The sequence below is a fragment of the Malurus melanocephalus genome, unplaced genomic scaffold, assembly GCF_030028575.1.
Source record: "Malurus melanocephalus ecotype Western Australia unplaced genomic scaffold, MMel_1.1 scaffold_2, whole genome shotgun sequence".
NCBI classification, from domain to species: domain Eukaryota; kingdom Metazoa; phylum Chordata; class Aves; order Passeriformes; family Maluridae; genus Malurus; species Malurus melanocephalus.
Genome location: NW_026623234.1, coordinates 6,390,988 through 6,405,938, shown reverse-complemented (window position 1 = coordinate 6,405,938; position 14,951 = coordinate 6,390,988). Strand labels below are relative to the sequence as shown.

Here is a 14,951-nt window from a genome sequence, read left to right as displayed (position 1 = left end):
CAGACGTTGGGCCTTTATCAGCTACCAGCAAAAGCAACAAACAGTGAGAACAGGCACAGATGACCTTGGATTGTTGATAGCCCTTTTCCCAGGCAGACCCCACATTCCTGCCTAGGAGAACCAGTCAACAGCACTGCCTTGCTCAGAGGAATCTCCAGGACGCCCAAGGACAGAGCTGCCACATCAGAGCAGTGGGAAGTCTCACCCGCGGTAACAAAGACATCAGGCTCTGCTCACATGTCCATATAATTTTCCCAGTGTGTTTCATGTAGAATCCCACAACAGTTAGATTGCCATTTTAGCTGAAGGAAAAGGCACAGARAACTGACTGGCATTTCACTTGTAATGAACTACAGAACTTGTTTACATGTTCATTATTTGCAAGTAGGGGGAACATTACAAACCTATACTAATAAAAATTTTATGCCACCCCATAATTGCCTCCATTTTCACATACGTGCCAGACCATCACTGGTAGACCATTTMTTACCTAAATTTTAGATTAATTTTTTTCTGGTTTTAGTGCACCATAAGTCACTAATCAGTAGTGTTACTACTGTTTTATATCCCACAGGACCAACACAGCTGAAACACATTCKGTTACATATACACTAAATTACAACTTCAGTATTTTTACATTTGTACCTAGTTATTGTTAGTTTTATTCACACTCACCTGAAATAGAACAAGGAGGCTGCAAGAAAATACAAATAATTTAGAAGTATATGGCATAAAAAACTCTAGGTGTGCATATTCTTAACAAGAGCTTTTCCAATGTTTGGACAGCCAACACACAAATTTTGAAAAAGAAAGGCAAGTTTTGTCATAAATCTACTGGGATAGCAYGTATTGCATTGAGACAAGGCCTAAGAACGCTGCATCTACAGGGTTAGAGTGAGCAGGGCTTTAGAAGAGAGCTCACCACCACAGCTCCAGCCTCTGACATAGAACTGCAGCTTGTCTCCACCCAAGTAGAAGAAACACTGTGTCATATCTTCTCAGTCTATTRGAAAGTGCCAAGATTCATGGATCATAATGCTGCTCTCCTGATCCACCTCAGTTTCAAACATTTGTACTCTTTACATAACACAAGCGCATTGATACTTTTTGTGAGGTCTCAACAATATTCCTGTTCACCCTRAAAAGCCTTATTTTGGCTATTTCACTATGAAAGAATTTTTATCCTGTATTTACTATCTTCTGCTTTCCTTTTTATCTTACTAAGTTTTAATGTAGACTTGCTGTTTTCTGGAGGTAGGGAAAGTTAGGTTCTTATACATTCCTGAACTCCTGTGAATCGGAAACCGAAACAAACTAGACACCAACATTGAAAGCCACAAATCTGATTTTGCTATGGAGGGAAACATAAAAAAAGCTGAAAAATAAGTGGCTTCTGGTAGATTAACAACTGTTTAATGTTCTCAGATAATTCCAATGATTTACAATTTTCTTTTATTCATATATATTAACATTCAAAGTATCAGATTCATATAGGTCTAAATAAGACAGTGTGCTGTAACGTAGCTTGTCACAGCAAAACAGGGCCCCACATGCACAGATATCCTGCAAGAGATTTGAAGCTTTAACCCCTTTTTATTTATTAAAGCTGTGCAGGCTTCTCTCACATGCTGTTTTTTGTCAGCCCTCCTCCTCTCTTTCTTTGATCTTTACCAATAGTTGCTTAGCTGAAAGAGGAGGAAAAGATATCAGAGTGTCAATGTTACAGACTCAACACCAGCCCTCTACAGACACATCACCAGAAAAAAAATAACGTAGTCAGCATAACAAAGATAACTATGGAGTTAAACAGTGTAAAAACTGGCACCAACAGTTCATTCTTCACAACTTTGGGAATTGTACTGATGAAAGGGACTGCAATTTTTTTTTTTAAGCAAAATTTCCCAGGTATGACTGTAGCAACAATTCTTGGATGCCWTCAGTCTATCTTGATTTCAGGCCTGACACTGACATCCCAGTTTTAACTTTTGCATGCACTATTCAGTTCTCTAACAAGTACACTTGAATTACTTGTATGCTGATGTCTGGACTCAAGTCCCTTTATTTTTTAATGGATATTTTGATAAAATAAATACACTAAGGAGGAGTYTCTACTAGTAAGAAGTTACATTGAGGCTTCAATCTGAAGCTTTCAAAAGTTTGGGGAGACAGAAGTTGTTTAAGTTTCCAGAGTCTGGCTCAAGTCTGTCCCTGGTTTAACAAACTGCTGAAAATCTGTTTARTGTGGCTTCCAGAAGATTCTTTGTCATGTATTATTTTTAAATTTCCCCAACAGTACCAAATACTGATATGAACAAGCTGCTTCAAAAGGTCACTACAAGTCTTGCTGGTAGCCACTGCAAAACCCAGTAATAGTAGGAAAAGGAATCTAATAAAACAGACACATGCTCTGAAGAACTCACATTCAGTAACTATGATTGTCCTCTTCTTGAGGGGAATCACTGGTAAAATTTAGATGGGATAAAACTGAGTATCCATCATGAAGCACATGATTTACACATCCAGAGACCCTGGCCTGTCTGCCTTAGTTCTTAAGTAAATAACTAGCTGGGAAAAAAATAAARTAAAAAAAATTAAATTTAAGAATAAAGAAAAAGGCAAACTCTTTGGGAGTCCTTTTCACTCTTTACTGCATTAAAGGCAGGAAAAAAATGTTTCTACAATACATCCTTCAATGGGATACAGAGGTGGTACCTTGTTTCATCTGAAATAGYGCTGTCGCCATCCTCCTATTCCTAGTGCAAGGATGAAAGTGAGTTTCTAAGGTCACTTAAACSTTGGAGGGAGCAGGTGGTATAGTTTAGGGAACAATTAATAGATGACCTGACCCTCCAGAAAAGTTCCTCATTGCTACTCCACACGAAGTCCAGGGATATTGTCTACCTATTATTTTTAACCATCTTTAAACAAAAACTTCAAACGGGGTCCAAAAGTGGTACAACCTGACTTCGAACAACATGACTTACTCTTGCCCATGAGAAGAAAACGGAATGTAATACCTTGCTAATCGATCTTATCTCTAATAAGCACAGAGCACAGAACATAATTATGATTCTAAGAGAGGTTTAACATTTGGATTGAGCATAATGAATAGCATTCTACCTGAGAAAATTAAGAGCTGAGAAAAACAAACTGCCACATTCATTCAAAGAAAGTGCAAACTTTGAATCTGCTGTTGATTTGAACAGCTTCACCTTTCCTTCCTTACTGATGAGACCACTGCAAAGCAAGGAATGAGTATTTTGCTGTGACTATCTGCTTACTCCACTGTAGAGATTTTTTTTTTATAGAGTAGGCAGAAATGAGCTGCCCAGACTTAAATGTAATGATTGCAATTGTTTTCATTCAATATTCAAGCTTTCTTGTTTACAGGGGGAATTTTGGTCTTTGGAACAAACACTATCATAAGTAAGCTGCTTTTGTAGCACATGCAGAAGTTATACAGCTAACAACAAAACCAGTCTTTTTAACTATATGGAAAATAAGATTCAGCATGAAAATATCTCACCTGCTAATGGTTTTGAGGGTTTTTTTTTTAGTTTAATATTATTTCTGAAATGCTTTTAATTTCAAGGGGTTTTAAAAATAATTTTAGTAACATCTTCAATGGTTTCACCCCTCTTCCACATAAATACAAAAAACGTCACAGTATTGCATTCTTTATTTTTTTTTTCTTTCCTTGTGTTTTGTTCCATTACTTTCAGAACAATCTGTAACTTAAAATATCTTCTACTTTGTAAAAATTCAAAGTAAGAAAAATAAAATCTGATAGGGTGACTGCATTGGAAAGAAAAACATCCACATAAACAGCAGTTTACAATTAGTGAGGGGATAAGAAGGCACTAGCTCATTTTATTACATTGATTGGCCAAACACCAGAGGAAAATGCAAGTAAGGGGGAAATAAGACTATTTTAGCTACGTTTTAAATCCTGCTAAATAGAACCAGCTTTAAAAGTGTCCCAAAGTTGTTTTCCATTTCCTATCCAACTTTACTTTGGTAGAGGAGAGAAACAACAAAAGTTGTGGACTCACCTGCCTAAAATACTCTTTAGGTCAACTTTAAAACTTGATGACTTCAAATTTCAGTGAACAAATGCAGTACTAGTATAACATAAAATGATCCCGGGAACCCATTAGAGTCAGTTATTGCAGTCAATGCCACAATGGAGCCAGCCCTGATTTACTTGCTCCCAAGCCTCCCCAAGTGAAGCCCGTGGAAATAATCTGACACAAATTTCCCCAAGCCMAACAGGATCTCGGGTCAGAATTCTCTCCTTCAGAATAACTTTGCTGATACTTTTTAACAGAGATAACCACATTGGCAAAGTCCCTTACATAAAACCACCACTACCACAGGCAGTGTGCTATCTGTTGAACTTTCTTTTTGCCTCKTKTTTTTTTGTTTTTTAAGTAAGAGTGGATCAGCTTTGCTGTCAAGACACCTCCTTCAAATGCAGTAGCCACCTCTATAGCAGGAAGCTCTGCCACACAACTCTTGCTCCAGCCACACTTCTCACACATCTAAGCCTTTGTGTCAAGTCTTCTATTTGCTCAGGCTTTTGCTAGAGTTGACAGGCCTTTGCTGACACTGGTACTCAGCGCTGCTTCAGCAGAAAGCACCTAAGAAGAACTTGTCAAAGTTTATTATGAGATTTCAAGCAATAAAAAAGGCAGATGGGACACTGCTTGATGCAAGGTCCAGATTTTTGCTCCCACTGATGATGCTTATTAGGCTCTTTCCAAGACTATCCTGTTGAATCCTCGTGCCATTCCAAGAAAGACTCCTGGTGCAGGATTTACCAGGTATACATAGACAAAGGGACATGTTCTCCTCTTTCATGTGTATTACTAATATGGGCCACCTTCCAGTGGGCCTAAATAGGCTAGAGAGGCTCAAACTTCCTAACCAATATGCCCATGGACAGCACACTCCCTCACAGTGCTACAAGTAGCACTTGCTCCCACCTATTTAACCCATCTTCAGATCTCAGGCTGACACGACAAAAAGGATTCCTACCCAAGAGCTGAGAGCAGAATACAAGTCTAAACACAACATCATCACATAAAACTTCATCAGGCCAACTGTGTCACATGCAGAAAATTTAAGTTCCCTGCCTCACTATTCATTCCAGTGCCTGCTTGTGATGGGGTATTTCTTGTTTGTTTTAAAGGTCAACAGCCAGCTAGGAGCATGCCAACCTGTACATTTGAAAAAAGAAGGCACAAGCATATTCAGCATAAAAACCCCCATACCTGAGGAAACCTACAAAAGGAAACCTTATAGCACTTAGAATATTTTGGCACCTGTCACGTCCAGGAATGATCCAGCACTACAGTTTTGTAACTGAGCAAAACTTTGTAAAGCTGCATGTAAGAGCAGTCACGTACTAAGAACAGCGTCTTRTATATGTTGAATTCTGCACTCACTTGCAAAATTAAAAGGGTTTGCCGATCTCACACATAACAGAATGTTTCCTCCCATCTGGTGTCTATGGCTAAAGTCTGTATGAAACACGATTTAAAAGCATTAGAACAGCTCTGATAGAATAAAAACGTCTACAAAGAATACTGCAGTTGCTGCTGCAACACTCCATCTTGCAGAATGTAGAAGAGCTTACCAAATTATTTTCTTAGGGAGGATTCTCCCTGCTTGGCTCCTGCAAACATCAGCATCTCCCTACAAAATGCAAGCAGTGGGAATCCAGCCTTCAGGAACCCAGTGCAACCAACAGCCACAAAATAGCCACAAGCCTTATGATTGATTACTCAGGTTATGACACTTCAGAAATGGTATAGCAAGCATAACTGACCTGCAATCTTTTCCACTCTCCTTTGGCGCTGCAACAGCTTCTTATTCTTTCCAAGCCRTTGGCTAATTCTTCTCCAAGTTCTTTTTATTAAAACCTTTTATCTCTCCACACAGTAACAATTTCTCCTAGCAATCATGACCATCCACTCTCATCACTCTTYTAGACAGAGGCATTGGCCAAATCCACTTTGGGAGAAGGGGAAGCTCAGCCCTAACAGTCTGAGCAGTACTTGCATTTGTTATGGGAGAGAGGTGCTTATTGCTTAAGATCACKCTCACAGTAAGACAAGCAATGGTTTCCCTTACTCTCTTTCTATAATTGGAATAATTCATTAGCTAACACTTCTCCCAGCTAAATGCATGTCAACCTCCTGAAATGAATTCAAACTTCTGGAGCACGGATGTTACACAACAAGGGTCAGTATGCAAAGCCTAGTGCCAGAGATATGCAGCTGTTTCCCTCACTCATGCTCCCTCGTTCTGATTATTGAACATGATAATCCCAGTTGTATTCCAGATACAAATGCAAGCATGTTATATTCCAAAGCTGGGCGCTATTCCAGACTGAAGTGCTAGGGACATCCAAGTTTAGCCTACTTGTTAGCATAGCACCCAGAATGCTGGAACCATAGCCATTGATTTTGAAGTTGCTGTATATTAAAYTTCCTCTTCCCCACCCTAATATATACTCTAACCCACCAGCCAAGCTTTATTTCCAGTCATATTCTTACAAAAATATCCTAAAACATCTGCTTAAAGGATTGTGGAAGCCCTATGCCATTTTCAAAAATTGTATCAGGAAAAGTAGGTCCCAGTTTAGCAAAATACCAAGACATTTGTGCACCCATAATTATTGATACCATTTAGTTGCTAGAGGTGAACAATACTGTTAAATACTTTGTGGAAAGAAGCTTGGGAAAGGAAGTCACACAGGTATCAGACAGGACTGGAAAATCATTTAGGAAGCAATGCTGCTGAGACTTGGATATTACAAAGAAACAATTTAGATTCAGAGGATTATATGACTAATGCCAAGTCACTAAGTCTAAGAGCCCAGAACAATAGAACACCTTGGAAAAGCAGACTGGAGTATTTTAGAGTGCTGCAATATAGCTGTGTAAGCCTTAACTCACATAGCCTAAATTCCATATGGRTCTCTGTGTCTAGTGTTTCCTATTAGGTAACTCTGAGAGTTATTGGATTCAGGGGCCTAGCCTTAGCCTCCTTAAGGCTGAACGTTTGGGCTACAGATGTTAAAAACAAACAGAAAAATCCCTGCCAGTCAGGTTCTGTTCCCATTTTTAATATGCAATTCTAACCTAAAGGCTTGGTTCTGCCAAAGTTGCCTTCAACAGGAGGAATGGTTGTCCAACACTGTCACAATCAAATCCAGTTTATTCTTCCAGTAAGATKTATTCCACATTTCTAGTGGTGTAAACTAAAGCAGAACATCATCTATGTTTATAGAGAGCATGTAAAACATATGCATGCTGCTGTTCAGATCTTCTGTGCAAATTTTCATGTACTGTTCTCAAAGTCAACCCAGAGGAGAAAGTGGTACTATCTAATGTCAGAGTCAAGAGTCGTGACCTGAAAAGAATCTGCATTTCTTTATATCCATAAGCACAGAATTTGGCCTAGTTAAAATATTTCGTTATGAAACAATGGGCTTAATAAAAACAAAAAGATAGTTTAAAGGAAACCTGCTGAAAGCAATGTGCACGCAATTCTGTCCTGTTACGCAGCCATTGCTTAATTTATCTGTTAACTCCCCAAATACACAATACGATTCTGCGGGTGTGTCCGAATTAAGACTCGGTGTGCATTACGTACGGTGAGTACCTCTGGGCGTGAGGCGTTTGAGGTCACGGCAAGTCCTGCACGGCATCTTCCCGCCTCTTCGCCCCTCCTCCTCCTCCTCCTGCTGCTCCCGCACGGAGCTCCCCGCCCAGCGCACCTGGGCTGGCCGGCGGCGGGCTCGAACCCGCGGCGCCCCCGCGTGGCACTGCCCGGGTGCGCGGTTAGAGAACCTCCAGCGTTTGAACAACGCGCGTTCCCAACAGGGACAGGGAAAGGGGTGCCTTAAATTTAGCAGTTATAAGGTCGAGTGGCTCTATGCCTTCATGGCTCTAAAAATCTGACTGAATTGGTGCAAGGTATTTTACAGATTTTCGGTAGAACACACCCACAACTGTCTGAGCCAGGAAAATCTAGCATCAGAAAGGTGCTGGATTCTAGTTGAGTGCTAGACTTTGACACCATAGTATTACTTTTATTTTTTAATATCTTATATATATGATACGATACCATACCATATATACATCTGTGATGGAGTATTGTGTACCACTCTGCTTTTCCCCAGAACCCTAAATACATGTCCTATGACTAGGACAAAGAGGTTACACCTCAAGACTTATATTTGGACCATTCTTTCTACATACACACACACAGACAGGGAGTTCCTCTCCAGCATTTGGGCATGCACATACAAGCATGAACACACATCTAGAGACTATCATTTAACCTTTGAAATCATGCTGGAAGCCTTGCGACAATCCCAAAACTACATCTGAGAACAACTTTAAAAAAAAAAAAAAACAGTAGTAGATATACAGCATTATTAGCTGTTTTCACTAAGCTTCACTGGTAAAAAAGATACTCCTTGAAAGCCAGTTTTTGAAGYGTTTTATCTGCTCTGCTCACTTGAAATCACAGTGCAGTTTGTAACATTTAAATTATTCATACAGCAGCCAACTCTGATTTCATAGGGATGATGATGATGATGCTCCAGGTRAAAAACAAAACAAAAGGATCACAGGAACACCTACACAGAAGGTAGTGTTTTCATGCCAAAGTTTTTAGTCAGGAACAATCAGGTAAGARAAGGATGAAAAACATACAAGACACCTCTATAAAGTTTAGTATTTTTTCACCATGCAATGATCTTTAAAGAAAGATTAACAACCTGTGTTCAGGGTCACTCTGGATTTATAATGCATGTCTCAAATAACATGTGACTTTAGTTTACAGCCTATAGAGCCAAAGAAACTRCAAGACATTTATTTAAGTTGTAAATCACTAGTTACAGTATTTAAACTGACTTTTCATAAATATGACTGTGACATTCAGTTTATAATACTCTAAAAAAGCCAAAACCAATAATATGATCCAGTGGAAACCCGTCACAAATCCAAACTTACAATTTCAAGATCATATATCTCTTATTTTAAGAGTTCATACAGCACTGTTTCCAGTCATCAAAGTAGTTTCAAGCTTACTACGGAAAGATTATTTCCTTAAATCAGAAAAAATAACACATCAGCAGTTAATGGTTTTTTCTTTTTTCTTCCAGACTACAAAAAAAAACATTCAAACTCTTCCTCCAAAAATAAAGGTAAACAAAACATTTACCCCAACCATTTGTCTCCAGGGTGATAAGAAGTTTTGCAGCCTAACTGCCTCAAGCCCTCCCACTTTGCCCAACTCTGACTGAAGCAGACACAGCTTGAGGACAGCCCTATGAAAAGGATTCTGTGATGAAATAATTTGTTACTCGCCATGGCATTAACTCACCTGGTACTACTCTCTAGCATTTTGGAAGTTGGGCAGGATGTCTGATTCTGCTGTCACACTAATACAAAGCAAATCCTTCTTTTGCACTYAACCCTCCCAACCATTCACATCTCAACCAGCCCGTGATTGGTGGCAGGGTAAGATGACATTTACCTGCCAACCCAGCCTGACAAGAAGCCAGTGCCAGTAACCAACTCAGAGCACTATCACTCTGTCCAGGAAAAGGGACRTGCATGCAAAATGTCTCCTACAGGAAAACAAGTGGTGCAACAGGTGGAAACAAAATGCAGTGAAAACATCAAATAAATGAAGACTTCGAATTTGTCTATTAACATCAGAAGTATYAAATGACACTGACAGGCTACTACACTCAAGACAGTGCCTGATTCAYCCCTCAGATTAGTTCAGGTAGTCACACCACAAGTCTGACCCAGAATAMTTTTAAATTACCCAAAATTGTAACATGCATATTATTTTGATACTTTAAGTTAGCAGGTTTGCTTTGGCTCAGCAAAATTATCTGAAGTGGTGTGTTTTGTGCCTCTCAGGAGATTTGCTGTTCTTAGATCAGAAACCTTTAAATGCTATTCCAGGATTTAGCACCTAATCCACATTCCATAAAAATAATTCTAGAGAATTAAATAGGCTTTGCATCAGATCTATCAGGGTGTGTCTCCCTACTTCATGGCCAGCCTTGCCTCCTTGCTACCTACACCATGACACACAGAAGAACTGGGGCTGTCTGCAGCTTCTTTGGTTGGCCAGAGGAGCAAGTTACCCCAACAAACCACACAAGCCAAGTGTCCCACTTCCTGTAATCTTCAGGGATGAACAAAGCTGCACAAAACTCAGCACAAGAGAGGAGCAGCTGGGCYATCAAACAGGATTTACTGTCTCAGACACTGTTCTATGCAGATGCAGAAGTGCTACTTATGCAGCCAGAAGTTATACTGGCTGAGCCACCCTTCCACTGCTGCTGTCATCCTGAAGTTGTCATGCAAACACAACATAAATGCAGGGCACATCTCTGAACTTAGAAAATAGAAGTGAAAACAGCTGGTTTCACAGGCCAGCACAGCCTAGTACTAATGTTTTAAGAAATACTACAGAGGTGACTTTAAATTGGAATATTTATGAATTCATTCCTCTTAATGGATAGGATACATCTAACATGTTACGACTAGCACAGCTTAGATAAAAGAGTATCTGTATCCAATTGCTTATACCTTTAGATTATATCTACTGTAGCACCACTAAAACAGTATTCATGGCACACATTCAGGGAACAATCAGAAAGCTATGCATTTCTTCTATGCCACACCTTGCRTACTGTAGTTTACTACAGGCCAGCAACACAAGGGACCACCAGATTCTGCAGCATTAGCTAAGCCTGAATAAATTATTCTTAACTGCAACTACCAAGCTCTTACCCTCTTTAGGGACAGCCACGTTATTTGTGTATGTGATGCGTACAAAAATTTTAATAACATATTTTCCAGTCCCTGCAGCACTGCTTGCCACTACCAGAGACAGCCAGAATGAAATCGGGGCCACTTAGTAGCCTCCTTCCAGTGAGACTTTTTCTATCAAACCATTCTGCAATAATTCAGAAAGCCTGTAACCATTTACTTTCAGTCACGTTACATTTCTAGTGGATTCCAAGTTATTTCATCAGCACCAGAACTGGGAACCTGGAGGTAATGCATTTTTCCCAAACTCTCCCCTAAAGCAATCTCCCCCTCAGTTCACCTACTGAAAGGACATTGTAAGGTGGCAGAGGGTTTCAGTGACTATTTCCAATTAACCTGCAGAGAAGCTTTGGAACAAAGCTTTAGTCTTCCCATACAAGTGAACTCAGAAGGAGTCATCTTTCCCACTTTTTTGTTTTGGAGGTTTTTCAGAAGATGAGGGAAAGGGGCAGAGGGAGATGAGAAACTGACTCTGAAGACATTAAATGGCAGATAAAACGTGTGACAAATTGACACACTTAAAAAAGTTCTAACACGGCATGTACACCTTCAGCCTCTGAATTACTTAYTGCCAGTCAAGAACAAGATCTTAGGATATAACCAGGAATCGAGAGCAGCTCACTATTGAACCACAAGTCAAAGACAACACACTCTGGGCATTGTGCCACAACACAGGCATCTATAATGTGCTTAATTCCTCAATATTTTGTACAGTTTTTAGAGCTAGAAAAGGTACAAAGAAGGATAACATGGCTGCTCAAAAGGTATAGAATAACTTCTGTCAGTTTTGTACAACCAAAAGTAAGAACAAAAGTTCTGACAGCACAGACTGGAAGAGAGGGCTGAGGTGGATTACATGAGAAGTCTACAACAGGAGGCATAGCATTTGCAATCTGACTTAAAACAAGGATATTTGTGTGTGTGTGTGTGTGTGTGTGTGCATGTGTGAAAATTTCAAAAATAAGTGTTCAAAATTAACACAGGAAGTATTTCTTCATTCAGAGTAAAAGTTATGAAATTCTTTGCCAGAATGCCCTGTGTTTGCAAAAACTGCAGTCACAGGAAAAAAAAAAGTTTAATGCATTCAAAGTATATCAATGACTTTCTAGAAAAAAATTTAAATCTTTTCAAATTACACCCTGGGTCACTAGATGCACAAGACAGAGGAGAGCAGTTTACACTGAGAGCATCACCATCTTCTCTGGTAATGGCTAGAAGCAACACACAGGCCTAGATAGAACTGTACACTTAGGCACSATCATGTTCTACACTGTAAAGGCAAGGGATATCATTTTAATAAATCTAAAATTTTAATTTCATTTCTGGAACCTAAAACAGTTTTCCATAAAGAAATGTCTACTTTGCAGCCCACCACCCACTGACTTAATCAACACCCACTATTTTGGCAGGAAGACCCACAGACACAAACAGGTTTGGGGCGCTGTCAGGTTTTTTGGTGCTTAATCCMCCCCTATCCAGGCAGTTTTGATTATTTAGTGACGTTTTTAAGTATCCTTCAGTACAGTTACCATTTACATTACTTAGTCTATACCTACATACACGCATATGTGCTGACCCCAAGGGAAAAAAAAGAAAATGAATAAGTAACAGGTCTATACCTAATTGCAACATTTTTATTTCTGAAGCTCAGATTTCAGGTATTTGCCCAATATAAGCTTTTTTTATCCTCCTGTTGTGGTATATTCCCATAGAAAGTATACCCAACCATTACTGTAAGAATTATTGCTTTACTGAGTCTGCCTCATAGAATTCAATCCAAAGAAGTCATACCACGTAAATAAAAAAGAATTCCAAAAMAAAATATAGGTGACCATCGAACTATTTTCACTTATTTCTTTCATCTCTTTTTTTTTTTTTTGAAAAAGAAACATGTCAAAACAGTTCTTAAAATGATCCTCCCTGATTTCACAGGGCTGATGACTGCATGAATGTATGACATGCTCTGCAAGAAAGGTTACTAAAGGTACTCCTTCYGTCAGAAATTTTCAGCGGATAGTCATCCTCAAATTGGAAATAGYTCTCTGTTGGATACAGTATACATGCAGAGCTAGCAATGCTGTATAAAGRCATTAATCTGCTCCTTTAATTTTATGCAGAACACATGAGAGCAAATTTATTTCACAGATTTATCATTGTGCAAGGCTTACCCTTTATGTTACTTCTCTCTTACTTCTCCTAGACTTTTAACTTACACACAACTCAATGTTAATCTGTATTTTCCTTTTCTTCCAAACTTCTGAAACAATTTGTTTAGGAAGTGTTGTTTTCAGCTGCTCTGAAACATCATTCTGAACAAAGACAAAATACATTCAAGTACTCAGAGAGAGGATGCTCTACCAGCTGACGTAATCTCACTTAGCTTTAGGAAAGCAGGCATTTTCTATAAAGAAAAAACATTCTATTCAAATTAGACTCCRTTTTTACCCAGTAGAAGAAAGAAGAAAAAGACCACAAGAAACCAAAAACAACACACGACACACAGATAAATCTAACTGGGCAATTAACACAGATCAAACCCTGTGGCCTGGTCGTCTCTTAAAGGCCCTGGAAACTCTTAACCATTTCATATACAGTTCTGTCATTGCTCCTAACTTCCCACAAGGTTACAGTACAGAATTTTATAATATCYTACAGTCAGTTATTTACCTATTCTTTTTTCTTAGGACCTTCAGAACTTTCCAGCTCCCAATTAGAAAATGCTTTGCCCAGGAAACAATAGCTCAACCAAGCCCATAAACCACCTTCTATATCCTATTTCCTCTCTCCATTTCCATCAAATTAAGCTGAGAGCTAGAGTTTTGTTAGTTGGTCTTGGTTTTGTTTTGGAACTGCAAACTGGTATCTTACATCTTGTATGTGAAAAAATTACTGCTTCAGTTCTACAAAATACATAAGCAGTTTGGGTTGTCTTCAGACTTTTGAAGATCATATTACAAAATAGTGCTAAGACTACACTATCTGAAGTTAGTCATCTATCTAATATTTCTTCCCAGAAAGAGATTATTGTTTTCATTTAAATGCTGTATGCCTCATCTAAAATATGTTTTTATTTCATTTTTTTCCACAGGTACACGGAAATGACAGACCATGAACTGTGCAGAAAGTTAATTTTATTAGTTTGTACTWATGGGAGAGATCCTGCACTGCTATTCCCACGGGCAGACTTCTGTACTAGGCACATGCTTTGAAATCTACAGGCTGATACTTATACTGGTAATTACATGTGACCACAGCTCACTATTCCTGGCTTCTATGCCCAGAAGAGCAGCAGCGTGAAAAGCAGGGCCTAGAAAGGCTCCATGAAGCAGAGCATCTATGGAGCTAACAACAAAACAGGCATTCCAGTGGACTGGAAGGCAATGCCAATGTCCATTATAAATATCAGGGACAGGTGCAATTAGAATAACCAAAGGTACAGTAGTCTCAGAACAAAGTTTAAGACTGAGCCACARTGATACATCTGGAAGCATAAAGAACATGTAAATACTAATATAAATTACTGTTTAAATTCTACATTACTATATATTATTATAGTAATACAGGCTTACAAATAGCAACCCCATGACATGAGTAGACTCCAAGACATGAATAGATAATATACACTATCATTATGAGACCAGGTATCTGCAGATGCCTTTAACTTCCCTTCAAACTCTTCCCCTGTTACCAAACTAATCAAAGAACCTACACAGACACTCTAMAGAACACACACAGATATATGGAGACTGCTTTCCCATGGTAACCATTCCTCCTCCTACTCTTCTTCCTTCAGGATGTGCTCCTGAAAGTCCTCAAAAGAAACTTGCTCTCCCCACTTGATACATCAGTTACAGGAAGCCTCCCACACCAGCCTGCACACACCCAGCCGAGCTTCCTCCTCCTCCTGCCATGTTCTGCCTGAGAGGGGAGCCAGAAGAGAATAAGGGAAGAATTCTTACCTCATAAAACTTTCATTCTCTTTCCTTTTCTTTGTTTTTAAGAAAAAAAATTCTTACCTCATAAAACTTTCATTCTCTTTCCTTTTCTTTGTTTTTAAGAAAAAAAACAAAGCAAAACAAA

At 39.1% G+C, this 14,951-nt stretch overlaps 1 protein-coding gene across 1 annotated transcript in view; it reads right to left on the bottom strand.

Annotated features, from left to right (window-relative positions):
• Positions 1-9,479, bottom strand: part of DPF3 (double PHD fingers 3) — a 169,244-nt gene extending 159,765 nt beyond the window's left edge. Inside the window, exon 1 of the mRNA XM_057366639.1 lies at positions 9,403-9,479. Coding sequence (XP_057222622.1) covers positions 9,403-9,422 — 20 coding nt within the window. The 5' untranslated portion in view covers positions 9,423-9,479. The remainder of the gene's footprint in view (positions 1-9,402) is intronic.
• Between the last annotated feature and the right edge of the window lie 5,472 nt (positions 9,480-14,951).